At 44.6% G+C, this 23,350-nt stretch overlaps 1 protein-coding gene across 3 annotated transcripts; it reads right to left on the reverse strand.

Annotated features, from left to right (window-relative positions):
- Positions 1-2,836: 2,836 nt before the first annotated feature.
- Positions 2,837-23,350, reverse strand: MLKL (mixed lineage kinase domain like pseudokinase). Of its 3 annotated transcripts, none has more exons than XM_079800420.1 (12): positions 22,945-23,350; positions 18,660-19,106; positions 14,271-14,336; positions 13,217-13,400; positions 11,008-11,105; positions 9,609-9,744; positions 9,130-9,211; positions 6,095-6,246; positions 5,837-5,886; positions 5,439-5,579; positions 4,555-4,621; positions 2,837-3,163 (listed from the first exon to the last, which is right to left on the reverse strand). In XM_079800420.1, exons 2-11 carry the CDS (start codon positions 19,102-19,104, stop codon positions 4,578-4,580), a joined length of 1,398 nt encoding a protein of 465 aa, XP_079656546.1. In that variant the 5' UTR covers positions 19,105-19,106; positions 22,945-23,350; the 3' UTR covers positions 2,837-3,163; positions 4,555-4,577. The 3 variants fall into 3 exon arrangements, with proteins under 3 accessions (XP_079656546.1, XP_079656545.1, XP_079656544.1); XM_079800419.1 differs by having other exon boundaries at positions 2,837-3,167; positions 18,660-19,116; XM_079800418.1 differs by having other exon boundaries at positions 18,660-19,116; positions 22,945-23,349.

Genomic DNA, 23,350 nt, shown 5'->3' on the forward strand with positions numbered 1-23,350 from the left:
GCTTTCCCGGCCTTGGGCTCGGCCGCACCCAGCGTCCCTGCAACGGTTTCCTGGTAGGCATGGTTGGTGGGCTTGGCTTGGTTGGTGGGCGTGGCTTGGTTGGTGGGCGTGGCTTGGGCGTAGCGAAGGTGCGGTCAATTTGCATATTTGTCTATTATAAGGTAAGATGCTCTAGTTTTAAAAGAATAGCAAAATATACAAAAGAATAGAAATCAGCCATATTACACCTCCCCCCCCCCCCCGAAATTACTAGAATATAAGCTCCCAATGTATTTTGTTTATTGTATCTCCTCAGTGATTGGAACATTTGGTGTTGAATGAATTGGGATGAGTTGGGTTTTTTTGGGGGGGTGGGGACAGGTATTTAGAGGTAGGGTTAGTGTATGCTATGTAAAGTATTCACCATGAGCAAAAGTATAAAATTTCAGAACAAGAGGACCAGGTTCAGGAGACACAGTTTGAATCTAGCAGAGATTACAATATCGTAGTTCCCAGACTAACATATTTTGTTTGTCCTGTATGGGATTAAAATAATTTTTGAAGAGAAACCAAGATGGCGGCATAGGTAAACACCTGAAATTGCTGCCATGCACAACCACTTCAAAACTACAACTAAAAGACAAAATGGACATCATTCAGAACCACAGGAAGGCTGGCTGAGTGGAAATTCTACAACTAGAAGGGAAGAGAAAAGCACACTGAGACTCACAGGAGCTACGGAAGTAAAGTGCAGAGGTACGGAGGTGCGCGCGCGGAAAGGGCTGGCAACTGAATATGCTGTTGTCTTTTTCAATCAGGAGGGAGACACAAGCTCCCCACTGCTCTGAACTCCAGTTCTGGGTGAGACTCTGGTGACCCAGACTCATAAGGGGAGAAACTGGACTGTCTGGCAACGGACGGAATGTGAGGGCAACTTTCTCTCAGAGGTGCTTGCAGTGATTACTGAGGGACACTGAGACCCAGGGGCCTCTTAGGGCAGGGCTGAGGATCAGCCATTGCTGTTTGCTCCACCCTGAGGCCCCGCCCCTCCCAAGCTGTGCACAGAGGCTTTTGCATATGAATGGCCTGGCCCTTTGCAACCTAAAATTACCTAGCAAACTGCAGCTGGGTCAGAGAGCCCCAGAGACGCCAAAAGAAGGCCCAAGGCCCCACAGCAGCTTGCATTGCTTTACAGCTGGGCCTCATCTGGGCACCTCCAAACCCCAAACAAAGAAGAGGAATTTGCAGATCTCTCTGTAGCTCCAGCTGGGTGGCCTCAGGCAGAGGCTACATTTGCACCTCCTTGGATCTCCCAGTGGTCAGAGTGGGACCACCCAGATTACAACTCGTCAGATCCATAAGGGACACACTCAGGGGGGCAGACTCAGTGAGCACCAAAGCCCCACTGAAGCAAGTCTTTCCCCATAAGGGTGTCTCCAGCACAGAAGTTCTCCCATTGTAGACACAGCTGATCCTCACAGCCAACTGGCCTGGAGGTCAATTCCTCTCAGTGATACCAACAACAGTGAAGGCTTAACTACAACAAGACTGCACACACAGCCCACAAAGGGGTGCACCAAGAGTGTCCACCTCAGGTAATTGGGGAGGCTGAGCCACTGGGCCCTATAGGACACCTAGCACACAAAGCCACTCTATCAACACAGGGAAGCAGCCAAAATGCGGAGACAAAGAAATAGGTCACAAATGACAGAAATGGAGGAAAGCAAACGACTGGATATAGAGTTCAAAACCACAGTTAAAAGGTTTTTCAAGAATCTTCTAGAAACTGCCGATAAATTTAGTGAGACCCTCGAGGATATGAAAAGGGACCAACTAGAAATTAAGCATACACTGACTGAAATAAAGAATAATATACAGAGATTCAACAGCAGACTAGAGGATCGCAAGAATCAAGTCAAAGATTTGAAATACAAAGAAGCAAAAAACACCCAACTGGAAAAGCAAAAAGAAAAAAGAATCCAAAAATATGAAGATAGCCCTAACCAGTTTGGCTCAGTGGATAGAGTGTCGGCCTGTGGACTGAAAGGTCCCAGGTTCAATTCCGGTCAAGGGCATGTACCTTGGTTGTGGGCACAACCCCAGTAGGAGGTGTGCAGGAGGCAGCTGATCGATGTTTCTAACTCTCTATCCCTCTCCCTTCCTCTCTGTAAAAAATCAATAAAATATATTTTTTAAAAATATATGAAGATAGTGTAAGGAGCGTCTGGGACAACTTCAAGCATACCAAATTCCGAATTATGGGGGTGCCAGAAGAAGAGAGAGAGCAAGATATTGAAAACCTATTTGAAGAAATAATGACAGAAAACTTCCCCCACCTGGTGAAAAAAATAGACTTACAAGTCCAGGAAGCGCACAGAACCCCAAACAAAAGGAATCCAAAGAGGACCACACCAAGACACATCATAATTAAAATGCCAAGGGCAAAAGACAGAGAATATTAAAAGCAGCAAGAGAAAAACAGTTAGTTACCTACAAGGGAGTACCCATACGATTGTCAGCTGATTTCTCAACAGAAACTATGCAGGCCAGATGGGAGTGGCAAGAAATATTCAAAGTGATGAATAGCAAGAACCTATAACCAAGATTACTCTACCCAGCAAAGCTATCATTCAGAATTGAAGGTCAGATAAAGAGCTTCACAGATAAGAAAAAGCTAAAGGAGTTCATCACCACCAAACCAGTATTATATGAAATGCTGAAAGGTATTCTTTAAGAAGAGGAAGAAGAAAAAAGTAAAGATAAAAATTATGAACAACAAATACATATCTACCAACAAGTGAATCTAAAAATCAAGTGAATAAAAAATCTGAAGAACAGAATAAACTGGTGAATATAATAGAATCAGGGGCATAGAAAGGGAGTGGACTGAATTCTCGGGGGGAAGGGGTGTGGAGGGTACAGGAAGAGACTGGACAAAAATCGTACACCTATGGATGAGGACAGTAGGGGGGTAAGGGCAGAGGGTGGGGTGGGAACTGGGTGGAGGGGAGCTATGGCGGGGGGAAAGAGGAACAATTGTAATTATTTGAACAATAAAGATTTATTAAAAAAATAATGTTTGATGAGATGCCAACCTTTAAAAATATGACAACTTACAGAGAAATCTGGATATCCAGCTTCTTTTGACAAAATGGAAAGCTCTGGAAACACTGGGATCCCATCACTACCTTATAAAAAAAAAAAAAAAGCTGAAGTGAGCAGAGGCTGTCCTTAACAATGCTCATCTGTTCACCAAACTCCACTTCAGGCTAGCACACTCATGGGGGTTTCCTCTGAGACACAATAGGCATTAGAGTTTGCAATATCTGGTAGAAGAACTCTGGAACTTCATATAGGAAGTAAGGTTGGAGTCAGAGATACAGGCTATGGTTACCCTAATGGGGAGTTTGTATTTCGTTCAATGGTCAAGAGGAAGACTGAACAGTGTTCGCTTACTTACTACCATTGTGTAACAAATCATCCCAAAAGTTAGTGGCTTAAAACAACAGTAATTTATTTAGATCATAATTTTTGAATGGGCAGTTTTTAAAAACAAAATATTTTTATTGACTTCAGAGAGGGAGGGAAACATCAGTGATGAGAATCAGATTGGCTGCCTCCTGCACACCCCCTACCGGGACCTGCAACCCGGGCATGTGCCCTCGACCGGACTTGAACCCAGGACTCTTCAGTCTGCAGGCTGATGCTCTATCCACTGAGCCAAACTGGCTAGGTCTGAATGGACAGTTTAGTCTGGTTTAGCTGTGTGGTTCTTCTGGTGCTGACTGGACTCACTCATGTGACTGGACCAGCTGGGTTAGGTTGTCCCTGCTCCATGTGTTTCTCATTCTCCAGCACAGTAGCCCAGTTCATGTCTGGGTAGGGTTCCAAGAGACGGAGTGGAAATGTATAAGGCCTCTTGAAGCCTAGGCTTGGAATGGGCACACTATCACTTCTACATTTTATTGGCCAAAGCCAGTCACAATACCACCCTAGATTCAAGTAGTGGAGAAGTAGGCTTTATTTTTTTTTTTCCCTTTCAAAAAAATCATTTTATGTGGAAAGTTTTAAGCATATTCAGAAGAGAAGAGTACATGAACCACTATGTGCCCATCATCCAGATTCAATAGTTAGCAACTCATAGCTAATCTTATTTTAGTTTTTTCTTTATCTATAATTATTTCCCCTCCCCCACCGGATTATTTAAAATTAAACCCCAGATATATCATTGCATCAGTTTGTAAGAGAGAGTATTTCTTTCCAATTGAAATATAATGGACATACAATAATACATTAGTTTCATGTGTAGCTTCCACTTTGCCATGGGAGGAGCTGCAAAGTCACAGTGCTAAGAGGTGTCCATACAGAGAGAGAGACATTTTTGTGAAACATCGATCACAGTTACTATCCGAGACATATTTTTGACAGTATCGTTTGGAGGGGGATGTGCTCTGCATGACTGGACTGTTTTCTCTTTGTAACAGAGAAGTGCTGCTTCCCTGAACCCATAAATAACTTCATGGCAAGGATAGGAGAGAGAAAGATGCCCAGCTTTCGCCTCTTCCAGTTTCTTACCCAGGGACTCCTTAGTTTCAGTTTCAGTCCACAGCTTTGCGAAAGATAGACAGTTTCTCTGAGATTTCTGTGAATGAATGAGCAGAAAGTTAGACAAGAGAAGGGAGCTGAAAGCCAAGCTAGAAGCACAAAGATGTTTCTACACTGCACAACAGTGTATGAACTGCACTCCCTTTGGCCTGGCTGGGTGGAGCCTAAACCACCATCTGCATTCATGCCTTAGTGATATGATGTTCCTTCTTACTTGGTCAACTTCTCAAATACAAGTAGCTTCTCAAATACAAAGGAGGGATAAATGCGCATCTTAGTGTGAATTAGTCTCAGTTTTAGATTCTCTAATACCAGGGTGACCCTGAGTTGCAAGGGAGCCTAGAAGAGGGAAGAAGGAAAGAAGGGAGGGGAGGAGAGGGGAGGGGAGGGGAAGGGAGGAGAGAGGAGGGGAGGGGAGGGGAGAGGAGGGGAGAGAGAGAGAGAGAGAGAGAGAGGGAGAGAGAGAGAGAGAGAGAGAATGAGAATATGAATATGAATATAGTGAATATAGGCTGGAATAATCTACTTCCCCAACCCACTTTAGACTAAACACCATCCCTTAACACAGGGTTCCTGAAATCCGGTAGTATTGATATTTGGGCTGTAGAATTCTTTGTTGTAGGAGGCTGTCCTGTGCATTGTAGGATATTGAGTAGCATCTATCTACTAGATGCCAGTAGTATGATCTATCCCACCCATCTTCCCTGAGTTGTGACAACCAAAAATGTCTCTAGACATTGCCAAATGTCCCCCGAGGGGCAAAATCACCCCTGCTTGTGAACCATAAAGGAAATCTTTCACAAATGTGAACTAACACATGGGACTCATATTCTTCGGATCAGAGAGGACCTTACCCTTAACAGAGAGCCGCATGGAGGGCTCATAAGCCCGGCAACTATCAATGATCTCCTGCAACTGTGAAGGGCAATCTTCACCCAGTGGCTCCTGGTGCTTGTCCTTAGCCACCAGCTGGCGGATCTTCCTAGAATCATGGCCTGGCATAGAAACAAGAGGATGAGAGGCTTAAATATTGTTCTGGCACTCACACATCTCTCTGGATGATGATTGCTGGCATCAGACTTAGGGACTTTAAGTAGTGAAGAAACAAGAGCTTCCAATGACTTCACTGACCAGCCCAGGCAGTGCCCACATTGGAGAACAAAGCACCAGGACAGCACTGATGGGGAATATCTAGTCTTCTGGAAAGGGACCCAATCCCAGCACCATCTGAGCCAACCTTCACCCTGGTTACCTTCAAATGGGATCTTCCCAGTGACGATTTCCCAGAGGACAATTCCAAAGCTGAAAGAAAACCAAGAAGCTGAACAATCAGAATGTTTCTGTTTTCCCACACCTCTTAGCCATTTCTAGGAACTTCAGTGAATTTTTTGATTGTCACCCAATTCCATTCAATAGAGTAGAGGTATGATGGTGTTTGGATGTGGAGTTTGACTTGGGCTTTCCTATCCTGTTCATTTGAGTTAGAGTCTGAGCAAGAACATGAACATACCTGTATATTTCAGCTTTTATGTCATATTCAATGTACACATTTTCCAGAATTTGAGGTGAGATATATGCTGTGGAATTGACTCTCTCTTCTTTTTTTCTCTTAGTTGTTCTGCAAATGGAAGTCTGTGTTTTGCTCAACTCAAATCCTGAAAGCTAGATAGAGAGGTGAATTAGAGATAGAAAGAAACAACACAATCTTGGGTTGGTAGTAGTGGGCAAGGGCTTGGTGCTACACACGATTGCCAGAGATAGTCTTTTACCTTTGAAATGTATTTCCAGTGGTGTCTTCTCTTTGTGTGGCTACCATACTGGCTGGCATTATGGGTTTAATTTATTATGGTGTATTGACTAAGAGTAACACAGAGGTTTCTTCTCTATAAAATGGGGCAATGAGGATTACCTGAGATACTATCTAATAAAAGAGTAATATGCAAATCGACCATCACTCCAACACACAAGATGGCCAGCGGTGGGGGGGGGCAGTTACAGGTGACCAGGCTGGCAGAGGAGGGCAGTTGGGGGTGACCAGGCCTGTAGGGGAGGACAGTTTGGGGGCAACCAGGCCTGCAGGGGAGGGCAGTTTGGGGCGACCAGACAGGCAAAGGAGGGCAGTTAAGGGTTACTGGACTAGCAGGAGAGGGCAGTTGGGGGCAACCAGTCTGGCAGGGGAGGGCAGTTAGGGGCAATCGGGCTGTCAGGGGAGCAGTTAGGTGTTGATCAGGCTGTCAGGGGAGTGGTAGGGGCAATCAGGCAGGCAGGCAGGTGAGCGGTTGGGAGCAAGCAGTCCTGGATTGTGAGAGGGGTGTCCGACTGCCTGTTTAGGCCCCATCGCTAACTGGGCAGCCGGACATCCCTTGAAGGGTCCCAGATTGGAGAGGGTGCAGGCTGGGCTGAGGGACCCCCCCCCCCCCCGTGCACGAATTTCGTGCACCGGGCCTCTAGTAATGGTTATAAAGCACTTGTAAGACTTGGTAAGTTGTAGCTGTTCTAGTATCACTGTATTAGATGCAGTGCTTTCTCAGTTGAGGATTCAACTCCACTAAGTGAGGGTGGAAGAGGTGCACAGAGCTACCACATGGCTTGCTTTCTCTCAGAAGCAGTTGAAAAAATGACATAGGGTACCCTCTCTGTTCTATCTGACCCTATAGAACAGCCAGCCTGTTGCTTTGGATTTTACATGACAACTGTGAGTTACCCCCATTGACTCTGCATGGCCAATGCCATGCTCTTAAAGAAGCCACAACACAGTTAATGGGAGCAGATATTCTTTTTTCTCCATGTACACCTGTCATTAGTATCATCAGTGTGCAGAGGTTTGCCACCCCCAAACTTGGCTAGATATGCAAATCTAGGGGCAAGGTCAGGAAAAGGATAAGACACTTAGAGGGCTTATCCTCCACCCTTTTTTAAAAATATGTTTTCATTTGACTTTTTTAGAGAGAGAGGATGGAAGAGGAATGAATAGAGAGTTAGAAATATCAATGACAGAAAAACATGGATCAGCTGCCTCCGGTACACACCCCACTGGGGATTGAGCCTGCAACCCAGGCATGTACCTGGACTGGTAATCGAACCAGTGACCTCTTGGTTCGTGGGTCCATGCTCAACCACTGAGCAACACTGGCCGGGCTCATCCCCTTTCCATTACATGTTTACTGAGCACTAACATCCTCTGACATCTGGCACCATGCTAGATACCAGAGAGGAAAGGCTGAAGAGCACATGTTACTGTCAGGCGGGATGAGGACCCTGAGTGATATAGTCATGGTGCTTTGGGAGCATTTACATCACACCGATGAGGAGGAGTGGCAGAAAAGAACTATCTTCTGTTTTTTGAGGGCTGTCTCTGAAACTCATAATGCTGGAAGAAAGAAAGGCATCTACGGGTGACAAAGAAAATATTCTTTTAGCACTTGGGAATTGTGGACATTGAGTTAAACCCTTTCTCTTCCTTATGAGAATCTGACTTTTTAGCTCCGTTCCCTTGGGAACCTGATAAAAGCAGACTGTCACCTATGCTCCTAAGTAATACTATTGATGACAAAAAATGATCACTGATTGGTAAAGCTTATTGATGGGGTATGCAGACTATAAAGAGCTGATAGGGAAGCTGGGCTTTGTGGTGAATCTTATAACTGACGTGCCTCCTGTGGGGACACTTGAAGATATGCCTCAGAAGTTGTTATAACTTCTGAGGGTCATGAGGCTTCTAACGCTAGAGCGCTAGAGCGCTGCACACCGACCAGAGCGGAGCCTCTTTCTCTAGCTCCTGGGGCAGGGCAAAGAGAACAACCTCCTGGATGACTGGGGGGCAGCTGTGGGGACTCCACTGGAGAGAAAGATTTGACGCTGCCGTGCTGGCAAGCTATGTTTCCTGCATGGTACCCTTCTAAGTGACTCCAAATGCCAAGTGTGGCCTGTGTCAGTCCTGTAAGTCTGAATGCCTAGTTGGGCCTGAGAAGATCCCCCGGTGAGTATTGGGGGGATGTAGAAGTGGTGTCCAGGCATCTAAAGGAAATCACTCTTACCCAGCCAGTGTGGCTCCATTGGTTGGGCCTCATCCTATGCACCAGGAGGTGGCTGGTTCAATTTCCTAGTCAGGACACATGCCCAGGTTACAGACTCGATCCCCAATAGGGGGTGTGCAGGAGGCAGCTGATCAATGTTTCTCTCTCATCAGTGTTTCTCTCTCTCTCTCTCCCTCTCCCTTCCTCTTTCTGAAATCAATAACAACATATTTTTAAAATCATTTAGTCCCAATCTCTTAAAAAAATAAATAAGGGAAATGACTCTTTGCCCATCCCTGCTAAGCAGGTGGTGAGTGAAGATAGGCATCCTAACAGCAGGCAGGATTGAGTCTGACCTATGGTGGGCACACGGAAAGCTGTCCAGGCAGGGAAAGAGTTTCGAGTTCAGTTCTAAGGTTAAGGCAGAGAAACAAGCAGGCACAGCCTTTCTGGGAAACAGGTGTCCCTCTCCCAGCACCAAACATCACAAAGGTTGAACTCAAAGAGCCCCCTGGACGGCCACGCTCACCTTCACTTCGTAGCCGTTAGTTACTAGGAAGCTCCTGCTGCTGATGTTTCTGTGGAGTTCAGGGGTTTCAGAATGGTGCAGCCTGTCGTGACCAAAGGCAGGGAGCATTAGTGACCTTTGCAAGACCTTCCTGGGGGGCTCGACAGTTATTACCGGAACAAGGAGGCTGGTCAGTACCATGCCTCTTCCCCTTGTACCTCCGTTGTGGGCTCAATCCCTGGTCAGGCAAGTGCTGGAGGCAACCAATTGATGTGTCGCTTTCACATCGATGTTTCTCTCTCTTTGTCTCCCCCCCCTCTCCGACTTTTTCTAAAAATCAATGGAAAAATATCCTCGGGTGAGGATTAACAACAACAAAAACGCAAGGAAGGGGAGACTGTCTTGGGCTTCTGGCCTGTTCTCTCATCATCTCTGGGATTATCAGCAGGGGAGGAAGTCCCATTCTGTTCCTCTGAGCGTCCTTTTAACCCATACGGTACCTGCATAAGCCATTGGCTGCCCCCATGGCCAGGACGATGCGCTCAGCCAACGTGAGGTCCTTTTTCTGATCCAGCAGTTCCCTCAGGGTCCCGAGCTCACAGTACTCCATGACAATGGAGAACTGGTGTGGGGTCACTGGTGGGAAGAAGATCAGCCCCCCTCAGAGGTCCTGCTCTGCAGCCCATCTCCCCCTGTCTCTCCAGACACAGACTCAGCGCTGCACTGCCTCTCCCCCACCCTCTCACCCGCTCTCACACAGTTTGCATCCTGACCTCATTGAATGGGTCACATACCCACAGAATTCCCATACCTCTTCTTCCTAGTATTTGGCATGTTGTAATGACACAGTCTCTTAGTTATCTGAGTAATGTCTCCCCCACTCAAGTTCAAGCCCCAGGAGGCAGGGTATGTTTTGTTCACATCCTCAGATGCAAGAACCAACACACAAAGAATGAGTCAGTCACCTCAGCCGTCACCCAGGAGACCAAATATCACTGGAAGTTTTCCTTTAGTTGAGGGAGGCTGTAGAGAGACGTCTAAAGGGGATAAAACATTTAAAGAGGTTGCTCTGTCCCCTCTGTAGGCAAGAGCAGCAATGCGTAACCCACAGGAGAGGCCATGCTATGAGGGAAAATGCAGCCACATTAAAAAATTAAAATGAGCCGAAACCGGTTTGGCTCAGTGGATAGAGCATTGGCCTGTGGACTGAAGGGTCCCGGGTTCGGTTCCGGTCAGGGGCGTGTGCCTTGGTTGCGGGCACATCCCCTGTGGGGGACATGCAGGAGGCGGCTGATCGATGTTTCTCTCTCATCGAAGTTTCTAACTCTCTATCCCTCTCCCTTCCTCTCTGTAAAAAATCAATAAAATATATTAAAAAAATAAAAAATAAAAAATAAAAATGAAAAAGAATCTGATGCATGAAGTTCTTGGTTAAGGGGCAGGTTAATTGAGTTTTTAGGTTTGATCTACACTAATGATATGAGCAAGGATAGATTCCTTATTCTTGATAAAGGGGCAGGTTAATTGAGTCTTGGGATTTGATCTACACTAATGATGATCCAGGGTAGATTCCTTATACTGGTCAGTCAGCTTTATAATGTTCTATTGCAACAAAATGCTTCCATCACTCAGGCCAGTATCTGAACAAGATCCCCAGTAGCCTGGGAGAAGAGGATGTGGCCACATTAGTGTAAATAAGCACTCGGGCTGAAGCCAAATTCAAGCCCTTGTTTCCTGAAAAGATATGGGAACCTGCATCTTGGGATGCAGAAAAACTAACACTGATCATAATAACACTCTGTAGATCCCACCCTTTCAGCTCTTCTTTAAAAATGCAATGCATTGTAAGATATATGACAGACCACCAAAAGAAGGACCAACCCCAGAAGCACTCCTTACCGGTTTCATCAATGCAAATCCCAAATATACGCAGGATGTTAGGAGAATCAAATTTCTTCATGGTTTTGACCTCATTATTGAAAACATGCCTCACTGTTCTATGAGGATGAAAGGGGCAATTAAGATTTCAAGATGGGAGGGTCCCTCTGAGAACATTTAGTGTAGGGACCATCTGTGTATGTGTGGAGGATTGTCAGCATCTTGGGGTGAGATGAGCTTGGCCACTGATGGCAGTGTTTAGCAGCAGAATTAGCAGGCACAATACATGCTACAACACAGATTTACCTTGAAAATATCATGCTAAGTGAAAGGAGCCAAACACAAAAGGCCACATATCGTATCATTCCATGTGTGCAATATCCGGAACACACAAATTCATAGAGACAGAAAGTAGATTAGTAGGTGCCTAGGGTTAGAGATGGTGGGGGTAGCAGTATATGGAGAGTGACTGCTAAAGAGTATAGGGTTTCCTTGTGGGATGATGCAAATGTCCTAAAATCACTTTATGGCAATGGTTGTACAACTCTGTACATTAAAAGCCATTAAGTTATATACTTTAAATGGGTGAATCTTATGGTATGTAAATGATGTTCCAATAAAGTTGTTAAAAATACTATCCCAATCAAAATCTCAATGTGTATGTTGAGGAACGTGATATTTATTTAGCTTAGTAAACCTGAGAAAGAAGAGCCAAGATGGAGGGAGTTACCTTACTAGATACTGAGAATTACTAAAAAGTCATAATAAAAACAAAACACAGTGTTATTGGTGCAAAGACAAATTGACCAGTGGAATATAATAGAGAGGTTAGAGCCAGATCCATGTCTAAATAGAAACTTAACACACAATAAATGTGGCACCACAAGTCAATGGGGAAAAACATTTAATAGCTGGTGTAGAGAAAATGGTCTCACTGTGTAGATAAAAATAAAACTAGGCCCTACATAATATCAAAGGTGGTCTCCTGGGTGACGGCTGAGGTGACCGACTCATTCTTTGTGTGTTGGTTCTTGCACCAGGAGAATTAAAGCCTTATGTGAGAAATAAAACTCAAAGTTAATAGAAGAAATCTAGAATGCCTAGGGTAGTGGAAGGGCACCTCAAGAGCACAAATATATAATAATGTAACATTTTGGTAGAATTAATAACATCAAAATTTAAGATGTCTGTTAATGGACACCACTGGCAAAATTAAAGTATAGGAAATACGATGAGAGAAGACCTTTGCAGTATCTAAAACTTAGAAATGATTAATTGCCACAATATACATATTACCTTCTACAAATTGACATGACAAAAACAGCAACTGTGACAGAAAGAAGGGCAATATAGAGAAGTGGAAACCCAAATAGCTAAAAGCCATATGAATAAATGTTCAAATTCATTAGTAAACAGAAATGCAAATCAAAATAACGATAAGATGTTACTTTATAAACATAAGCATAAGAAAAATGAGAAAGTTGGATAACACTAAGAGTTGGTAGAGATATGTAACTATAGAGCTCTCACACATTGCTTGAGAGAATATAGGCACCTGCAACCCATTCTGGTAGTACTTAGTCAATTTCATATAAGCATGACCCATTGATTCCCCTGTGACCCATTGATTCCCCTCCTGGCAACACAGCCCAAAGAAATTCTCATACAGGCCCATAAAGGGATACTTGTGGTGGTATTATTTTTGGTGGGGGAAACGTTGGAAACAGGTTGGGTTCCATCATTGGGAAAATAGGTAAAATGTGGGTCTACACCATGGACAGCAGCCAGAAGGAAAGGGCTACAAGTACAGTACATGTTCCCTGATGCTGAGTGGAAAGGTAAGAATAGTAAGTAGGCAACAGACATATAACACTATTGTTTGTGAAAATTAAAGATGCACACACATATAACAATATACATTTTATAAGAACACCTACAAACAAAACACATTTTATTGCCTGTGGAGGGGATGGGGAACTGAGAAATAGGAATGGGAGGGAATACACATTTTTAAATAACTAAATGTATGAATAAAAGAAAAGTTTCTAGAATTGAGGTTAGAAGACATGCACTTAAAGTCTAGGCTCTGCTCCTTAAGAGTAGAGGGCAAGTCATTTCAGCCCTTGGGGCCCCCCTTCTCCCACCTAATGGAGACAATACGCCTCTCTCCTTGGGGAGTTATAGAGAGGAAGTGAAATGATACATGAGAGAACTATACAAAAGGACTTACCCAGGGTTTCTGGCCTGGACGTTGTTGAATACTTTTATGGCCACTGGAGACTGGTAATATTTTCCTTTAAAAACCTCGCTGAATTCATTTTTCTTTATCGAGATCCAATCAGTTTCTGAAAGCTCCTCCTTCTTAATCTCCTTGACTTTATATGTTAGGACCGCCTTCTTTGACCTCTCGAAGTCTGACCATAGGACAGAAGGAAATAAAGAGTCAATGAGCTGAGGAAGGTGTCCTAAGGGAAGAGGTGTCTCTGTAAACATGTAAGTGGGAAGCCTTACGCCATGACCCAAAGCTGGGCCTGGCGGGACCTTCTGACTCTCAGCCTGGGGAAGAGGTTCCAGAGCCTCTGAGTGACCAGTAGAGACACAGCTGGATGGTTAACAAAAATGTGTCATGCACTTCCTTCCCCTCCTCTTCAAGTCCTGTCTGTCTCTCCAGCTTAAACCTCCATCTCAATCCATCTCTCTCATTTTGGAGGTCTTCCTACTCCTACTGCCACTTGAGCTCGGCACTTGAACGTTTAGCATCTTATTTAGTCATTGCAGCTCTAATAGTGAGATACGTATTTCAAGCTGAGTGACTCCACTGCTGGCCTGTGTTCACACGACTCTCTCTCCTCTCCCTCCCTCCTACCCTGTGGCTGTGAGCTCCCCTAAGGCAGGGGCTTTTTCTGCATCAGACCTGGCTCTATGTATAAGGCTCTGACAGCGGATACAGATTGGTCAAATGAGAGATGAAAAAGTATTTTAAATTTGATTTGAATTTGTTCTTGGAAATTCAGCAAAAGAAGCTTCGGTACCATCTCGAGGAAGCTGTCAGCGCTTAGACCGGTACTAGAAGGTATCTTGCGGGTCAAGAAGTTCCCTTCACATGCTCCTCCATGGACAGAAGCCTGGGCTAAGTTATGAGCACATCCGCAAACCTGTGGGCTGTTCCCAACCATCCAGCCTAGAAAATGGGCAGTGGTGGGTGGGGGAAGACTGGAGTTCCTACTGAACAAATGACTTCTGGTTTGGGGGCAGTCAGAAGCAGCAGGTCACAGGTAACTCACGGTGCCTCATGATTTTTTCCACTTCATTTTTCATTTGCTCCACTGAAGCTTCGATAATTTCACTTTCTGCAGGAAAAAAGAGTAGCAAATACTCAAAAATAGAAATGCGAATTAAAAGCACACCGATGTCCTATTTTCTCTAACATCATATTCATTACAGTAGGGATTACAACTACTGCTCACGAATATTCACCTTTCTACTTCTAAACTAAGCACACAGTAAATGCCTTGAAGCATGGCCGTGTCACTCGCTTTGACCAAGAAATGAAGTGAAAGAAATGCAAAGGAAGTTTGTGTCAACGTGAAAGTGCATTAACCTTGAAAGTTCCTGGAAAGGACAGCTACCTCGTAGTCTCCTGGACTTTGCCTAAAATAAGAAATAAAGTTTTCTTTCTTTGAGACACTGTTGTTGTTTTTTACACCATAGCATAATCTCATCTATCCTTATTTATATAATCAGAAATACATTTAAAAATTGATAGGACCTTCAGTGCTAAAACTAATGAAGAAAAGTGTGGAGAAACACAATCTCATACATTGTTGGTAGGAATGATATTGATATAACCTCTGCGGAGGACAATCTGGCAATCTCTATCAAAATTTTAAGTGCCGGGGCGGGGGGAGGGGAGGAGGCTGGGGACATCAATAAAAAAAAAAAAAAAAGTAAAGTGCTCATACTCTTTGACCCACTTATAGGAATTGTTCCTAAAGATATCCTGAAGTATATACGAAGATGCTTAAGGCAGGACTATTTACAATTGTGAAAAACTGGGCACAACTCAAATGTCCATTAATAGGGAATTGTTTAAATATATATGGCCCATGTATACCAAGGAATACGAGGCAACTCTATGGAAATTAATATGGACACATATTCAAGATTTAATGAGAAAAGCAAGAAGCAGAACAGTGTGTTTAGGATGCTACTGATTGTGTAACAATGACAAAAAAAAATCTATATTCTTAAATATCTGGAAGGCTATTCAACGAACTGGTAAAGGAGATCATGTCTGGGAAGGAAACAGTTCCTTTGAGGTCAAGGGTGAGGAGGAGATTTACTTCTCATGCTGGGCCCTTTTTGTGCCTTGTGAATGTATCACTTGATAAAAGTGTTTTTAAAAACTGAAAAGCAAGAGCAGAAAGTAAATCCTGTCCTCCAAGTTGATGACACCAATATGCCCCCCACCTCTCCCAGGAAGTGGACCAATGAGAGCTGAAGATTAGGAAGGCTGAGGGCCAATCCTGTCTTTCAACTGGATTGGCCCCTGCACACACCTCTCTCCCCTGGTCCCCAACCCCTGATTCTCTTTCTCTTTGTTGGGTGGTTGGTTGGAGGATTACAGATGCCTCATTCTCCCTCGTCCAGAAAAGAATCCATTTTGCCCACAGGTCAAAATTGTGTTTCTCCACACTTTTCTTCATTAGTTTTAGCACTGAAGGTCCTATCAATTTTTAAATGTATTTCTGATGATATAAATAAGGATAAGACGAGATTATGCTATGGTGTAAAAAAAACCCTCTAGTTGCAGTATGTCCGGGTTGTGTGTCTCCTGCTGACCTGATTGGGGATGGACCACCTTCCACATGAAGGTGGCAGAACAGTTATTTTGCTGGGCTCCAGTGCCCAGAAGGTTCATTCAAATGTCCTTTACCCTCTCCTCACCGCCTCTCTCTCCACCCACAATCCTTACAAAAGGGAAGAGTTTAGAATTCATATCACCAGGATCTGCAAAGGGGTAAAGAGGCCACATTTGTTTCCATCCTTCTGCTCTGTTCCCTCTTCTGGTGGCCCTGGCTCCACTGTCACCCCCTATTCCAACCTAGTCCATGTTTCATCCCCTTGGAGCCTGGTCCTCCACTAAGTCCACCAAGTTCCAGGGCCACTCTAGTTCAAGCCACCGTCATCTGTTACCTAGTCTCCAAAGTGGCTCTTAACTAGGCTCACATTTCCACTCTTGCCCTCTGGGGTATGTTGAATTATTGGTCCCAATTCTTCACTCCTATGTAATAGTCTTATACATCCACACCACTGTAGCTTCATAGTGGGCACACTATATTTCCCTGACCCTTCATGTTGGGCTTGGCTTTATCAATGGTTTTGAATATTAGCGGACACAAGTAGAGGCTTGAAAGGTGCTGGTACTGTTGAGCTTGCCTTCTTGCAATTCTGCCATAAGAACATTCTCCAAGTACTCACTGCTCCTACAACTTTGGCTCCAGAATGAGACATGTTAAACAGACCCAAATTAGACCTGCTGCCTGGAGCCCAGCCCAGCCAAGGTCCCTGAGATCCGAAGAATCCGAATGGACCCACAGATCTGTGAGCAGGAGAACTTTTTTTTATTTTTATTGATTTTTTACAGAGAGGAAGGGAGAGGGATAGAGAATTAGAAACATCGATGAGAGAGAAACACCAATCAGCTGCCTCCTGCACACCCCCTACTGGGGATATGCCCGCAACCAAGGTACATGCCCCTGACTGGAATCGAACCCAGGACCCCTTCAGTCCGCAGGCCGACGCTCTATCCACTGAGCCAAACTGGTCAGGGCATGTGATCAGGAAAATTAATGACTATTGTTTCAAGCCTCTGAGTTTTGGGATGGTTTGTTATGCAGTATTAGTATAGCAACTGACTAATACATATCATTACAGTTCATTGCCACATGGCAGCCCAAGTGATGTTCTTTAATACAAGTCAAATCATGACAGACGCATGTTTAAGACCTCCCTTTACTGGCTCCTATGACTCAGAACGGTGGTCGGCAAACTCATTAGTCAACAGAGCCAAATATCAACAGTACAACGATTGAAATTTCTTCTGAGAGCCAAATTTTTTAAACTTAAACTTCTTCTAACGCCACTTCTTCAAAATAGACTCGCCCAGGCCGTGGTATTTTGTGGAAGAGCCACACTCAAGGGGCCAAAGAGCCGCATGTGGCTCGCGAGCCGCAGTTTGCCAACCTCTGACTCAGAATAAAATCTACATTTCTTTTCATGCCTTCATGGCCCTGTAGGACCTTGCTCCTGTATCTTCTGGCCTACTTCTCCACATCCATCTCATACTACTCTCTCTTCCAAGTCTACCCCACCAAAGCCATCTTGCACTTGCCACATTTATTCCCCATCTCAGGGCCTTCACATCTCCTGTTTTCTCTTCTGGGAATGCTCCTCTCCCTCATCTTCATATGGCTTGCTCCTTCTCATTATTCAAGGTGACCCTTCCAGTGCCACCAGTCAGAGAGGCTTTCCCTGAACACGCAGTCTGCACCGCTGTCACTTTCTATTTCATTGCCCTGCTTACGGCTGTCATTGCTTTTAGATAAAATGACTTAGTCCTCTATCTGCAGACTCTATGTTCCAAGAGGGCAGAGATTTTGTCTATTTTTATCTGTGTCATGTCTCAAACACTTAGAACACTAGCTGGCATACAGTAGGTACAGTCGTGTGCCTCATAATGACGTTGAGGTCAACAATGGACTGCATATATGATGGTGGGCCATAATATTATAATGGAGCTGAAAAATTCCTATCACCTAGTGATGTACCACAGTGGTTACTTATATGTTTGTGGTGATGCTAGTCTAAGCAAACCTTCTACCTTGCCAGTCATATAAAAGTATAGCACATACAATTATGTACAGTACATAATACTTGATAATAAGTGACTGGTTTATGTATTTATTATACTATACTTTTTATTGTCATTTTAGAGTGTGCTCTTTCTACTTATAAGAAAACGTTTACTGTAAAATTTTATGCCATATTATGCCAGCAGCAACCTTATATCTCATGTTTACAATGTCTCCTGATTGCATCATATTCTCTTGACTTAATATTTCATTGGTTTGTACAGTCGAATGTTGTACAGGCTTGTGGCCTAGGAGTAATAGGCTATACCATATAGCCCAGGTGTATAGTAGGCTAGACAATCTAGGTTTGTGTAAGTGCACTCTGATGTTCCCATATTGTTGAAATCGCCGAATGACACATTTCTTAGAATGTATCCCTGCCATTAAGTGGCACATGACTATACTCAATTCATGTTTGCTTAGTTAATTAGTTAATTCTCCCTCCTGGTAATTTACATATGAACAGAAGATCCTGGAAAAACTAAGGCTGGAAGGAATTAGATTCTGGAATTCTAGGTATCACATCAAAGAGAGAATGAAGAGGCAAAGAAGACATTAGTACCAACACCCCCACCCTCTCTCCTACTCCGGCTTGCCCAAATTTCACCAGCCCCCACCATATCTGGGCCCATGGATGTGAGGAGTTCTGAGTCACATGAATAACACCTGCTCAAACCTCTTCAGCCTTCCTGCTCCTCTGGTAAATCAAAACGAGACTAAAATGCCCCCATTTACTCCCCATGACAAAATAAGCCTTACCGGTTTGGAAGGCTCGCCAGTCTTCCTCTGCATCCTGCTGATCTTCTTGTTCCCAGGCTTCTTTGCTGATGGTTGAAATAGACACCCTCTGATACACCTGAAGCGTCAGTGAGAGCTCCTGGTAGACATCGTTCAGCCGACTGTTCACATCTTTGAAGAGTTCTTTGTTCTTCCCTGATGTTAGAAACTTACGGAGACTGGACTTATCACTGAACTTATCTATCTTCTTCTTAGCTTCCTCTAGGGCAGCCTGGAAATTGTCCAGGGCAGTGACGATCCCAGGGGGCAGGTTCCCCTCTCTCTGGGCCTGGAGCTCTTTCAGAGGCTGCAGCAGGCCGTGGATGCGGCTCCTTAGACGCTTGCACTGTCCCTCGCAGTGCTGCATCATTTCACATTGTTCGTACACCCACAGGCCTAAGGAGATGACGGTCCCCAATTTATCCATACCTGGAAGAAACTGATGAAATTTGTTAAAGTCCCAGAATTTCCTGCATATTTACTACTGGGCTCAGGAACCTCAGGGGTGTCTGTGATTTAAATGGCTGGAGAATTCTCCCCACAATTTCATATAAGGTAGAGATGGCTTGATGCCCACCAAAATCTGTTCTGCCCTTCCACAATAACAGAGCTGTGGCTGGGAAGTGTCGGCTCACCTAGGACTGTATCTCCCAGCCTTCCTTGAGGCTTGATGTGGCCATCTGACTAGTTCTCCCCAATGGGGTGTGAGTGGATACGATATGTGCTACTTTGGGCTGAGGCAGGTTTGTCTCCTCTACACACTATCAGCTGGATGCATAGGACGACACAGCCCTAGGGGTGTTGGAGTCCCAAGAAGGAAGGTGGAGTCTCAAGAAGGAAGAATCCTGGATCCCTGATTCATCGCTTGGAGGAGGGCTGCTCACAGACCTGGACCATCTGCCACAGACTGTTAAGTGAATGAGGAATAAACTTCTATTGTGTCTGAGCCATTGTATTTTGGGATCTGGTCATTATATCAGTTGAGCCTATTCTAACAAAAATGTCCTGCCAAAGTATAGGGGTGACGATACGATGGTGGGTTGGAAAGCTCAGGCCCTGTCTAAAGAAGGCAAGGGTTAGCCAGCAAGGATAAATGGTCCAGTGGTGGACGATCTTCCAGTTTTGAAAGAGCAGTCAGAAATCTGGATTTTTTATGTTAAATCTCTTAATTTGAAATCTTGCAGCGAACCCTGGCCAGGTAGCTCAATTGGTTAGAGTGTCGTCCCAATACATCAAGTTGCAGGTTCGATCTCTAGGCAGGGCACATACAAGAAGCAACCAATGAATGCATAAATAAGTGGAACAACAAATAGATGTTTCTCTCTCTCTCTCTCTCTCTCTCTCTCTCTCTCTCTCTCTCTCTCTCTCTCTCATCAATTTTTAAAAATATAAAATCTTGCAACCAAGTAAAAAAATGTTTTGCAAACTGTGTGGTCCAACTGTGTGGGTCAAATAAAACATGTCTGCCAACTGGATATTGCCCAGAAAGCCCCAATTTGCAACCTGGGCCACAGCTGGCCAAGGATACTCAGGATTGTAACAGAAGTTGGCTTCTGTCAAGCTCACCTTTTCCTTTCTATCTCTCCCAATGCTGGAGCATCCCTGTCTCCCTAGTGCTTGTCCCCAAGCTCTCTCTGCTGTGTTTTTAGAAAGCTGTGCATTTGTTATAGCCTACCCAATGTCTATGCACCAGTAAGACTTCATTATATAAGTGCTGCTCCCCTCAGAGGCATTTGCACTAAAGACGCAGGGGTTTTCCAGGCCCAAAGGAATCGTAGTGAACATCTGTGTTGCCTTCACAGCACCCATTTCCCTACTTCTTATTACTGCCCAGATTTTAAGTGGCTATCTGCTTCTCCCCCATTCAGCAATGAGTTTGTGGGGAGCTGGCCCCACTTCTGGTTCTAGAAGTGAAACCTGATGTATCTCAGCCAGTGGTTCTCAACTAAAGGTGATTTTGTCTCCAGAGGACTTCTGGCAATCTGATTGTTCCTTACATCTAGTGGGTAGATGTTGGGGTTCTATAATGCATAGGGCAACCACTCCACAACAAAGGATTATCCAGCCCAAAAGGTCAAAAGTGCTGGGTCTGAGAAAACTTGATCTAAGCCATCAGATAATTCCTAATAGCCTATCACTGTGATTGATTCAAAATTGGGCACGTGGGCTAACTTGAGTGGCAGGGAATGGTTGCCGGGGAGATTCCCGGATCCCCTAAGACAGCCCAGGAAGCCAGCTTCTAACTCGTAATTTCTCTCCCCCACCCCCTTTCATCTGAATATGGGTGAATGAGTGAGAAAGCATGAAGCCCCAATCCTAAAGCCTTGGGATGAGCAACCTACAAATGACAGAATGCAAAGAAAAGGAAAGAACCCGAGTCCTTCATGACAGCATTGAGTCACTGGTTTGAACTGACCCTGAAGTCTACCCCCATTTCTCAACTACATGTTTCATGAACCAATGACCTTCCTTATTATTTAAGCCAGTTTGAATCATGTCTGCTGTACTTGTAACTAAAGGCAACTGGTTTCAGTAATGAGTGATGATAATAACCATGATCACAAATCTCTCTATTCAGTTAGTATCTGCTACGAACTTTGGAACCATGAGTTCACTGTTTTATAGTTGGAGATACGTAGGCTCAGGGAAGTTGCATCTAAATAGGTACAAAACCATGGTAACGGTTTCCAAAGTACTTTTAAACAGTTCATCTCAGCAGCTCCATGAAATAGGCGGGACACCTATTTTCACCATTTTAAAGATCAGATAACAGTTTGGAGAATTGCGTTGGCTTGACACCCAAACCTGGCTTTAAAGGGATGAGTCAAAAACTAGCGGAAGTGAAACCAACTGAGCAACCAGTTGGTACACTCTGGTTTTTCTTGCCTTAAAGTTATATGGACCTGGCAAGGGAAGTAACATGTCTAAGGCATGTCTAAAAAGACTCAATGGGTTTCATACTACCCAGTTACTCCCAGTTGCGAAGCAAATGCCTTCAAAGCCATTTCTTGGCACCCATGAGGGCAATGGGCTTTACACTTTCCTCTGGTCCACTGGAGACAGAACCAGATGTGGAAGTGTTGCTCAAGGAAGCTTGCAGGTTTCAGTTTCATAGCTTCAAGCTCCGATTATCCTGTTACCAGTTTCATTAAAAAGCCACATCTCCACAATAATTAATCAGAAAAGATAATGGGGAAATACCCCACTCATGAAAGTGACAATTTAAAACAATACATTTTACAGAAGTGATGACGTGGTATGAAGAAAATCACACAAAACAAAGCTTTAAAAAAAAAAATGGAGAGAACTGTTATCTCTCTGGCTGTGAAGATTAAAAATGACATACCAGACAATCCTTCCCCAATTTAAACCCAATTTAAAGCAATTCCAATAAAACTCCCAATGGTATAGTTTGGTATTGAAACTAAATGATCCTAAAGTTAATTTCAAAGAGGAAATTAGTGGGGATAACCAGATTTTTGAAAACAAATAAAGAAGAGGGCTTACCAATAAGATGCAAATCTGTTATAAAATGCAATAATAACTGAAACTGCTTAGGGCTTACTGGTCATTGATAAAGATATCAAAAGGATAAGAGGGAATATAAGTATATTCACATTTTTTGACTCATCATTGTGAATTTCTAGGAACTTATGCTGTAGAAAAGTTTGTATGTGTATAGAAAGATATATACTAAGGTGTTCCTTGCGGTGCTATTTATAAAATGTAAAGCTGCTAACAAGGAGAGGGAAAATTTACTATTTTTAAAAGTGAAAAAATATTTAAATGATATAACAATATAAATCCGTAAGTAATCTAATGGCATTTCCTTTTCTCCTCAAAATAAAATAAAATAAAAAATAAAATAAGAGGTATCAGACACCCTTTCCTGATGAGGGCATTATCACTCAGTAGGCTACTTAGGCAATTTACCCCACTGACAGCCTGGAGTTCGCCTGTCTAGGGCTTCTTGGACGGCTCCTCTGAGCGGGTTCCGAGGCCCCTCCGACCCCCACCCCAACCCCACCCCAACCCCACCCCATCCTACGGCTCCTTTGGCAGTCAGAGACCCGCGCGCGGGCAGCTCTACCATCAGAGTTGGAGGAAATGAAACTAACTCGGTCATGAGTTCCAGGAACTCGAACAGTGGGGCCCCCCGCCCCCAACCCTCCGTTACTCCCCCATCTCCCCTGCCGGCCCAGGGACCCCACTGCAGCCCGCTGGCCCCGCGAGGCGGACCGCGCCCGGAGACCACCACCAGACTCACCCTTGTCCCTCCCGAAGGCGTCCAATCTGTCCGGTGCACAGTCCCGGAGGCCCGCTCCAGCCAAGCCGAGGCTGCCTATGCCCAGCGCAGAAGTCTGTAGACGTGAGGCCACAGGGGAGTCCCGAGTCCCTGTGCCCCGTTCCCTCCAGGGGTCCGCGCTCCGCGCTCCTGCTCTGCGCTCCGGCTCTCTCTTCCCGCACCGGGACTGTCTGTCGTAAAGCCCGGGTTGGGGTTGTGCCTGAACCGTTCGGTCCTGCGCCCTCCAGAGGCCACTGCCCCAGGGCTGGCACGTGGACAGTGAAGTCTTAAAAGCCCGGGAGCTTTTCAAGTGGTTCCTGCTGCCCGCGGTTCAGGTGCCCTGGGTCCTAGAGCCCCTTTCCAGGCAGTTCAGAGCGAGTCCCCTCCC

Source organism: Cnephaeus nilssonii, assembly GCF_951640355.1.
Source record: "Cnephaeus nilssonii genome assembly, chromosome: 20".
NCBI lineage: Eukaryota > Metazoa > Chordata > Mammalia > Chiroptera > Vespertilionidae > Cnephaeus > Cnephaeus nilssonii.

What these genes read in the sequence shown, in the direction of transcription:
- MLKL (XM_079800420.1), bottom strand. Translation starts at nt 19,104, where the DNA reads ATGGATAAATTGGGGACCGTCATCTCCTTAGGCCTGTGGGTGTACGAA. An exon ending in ATAAAAGCTGAAATATACAG is followed by an intron (nt 5,887 to 6,094) that starts GTATGTTCATGT and finishes GTTTTCTTTCAG; the next exon opens with CTTTGGAATTGTCCTCTGGG. An exon ending in TGGGAAGATCCCATTTGAAG is followed by an intron (nt 5,580 to 5,836) that starts GTAACCAGGGTG and finishes TTTCTATGCCAG; the next exon opens with GCCATGATTCTAGGAAGATC.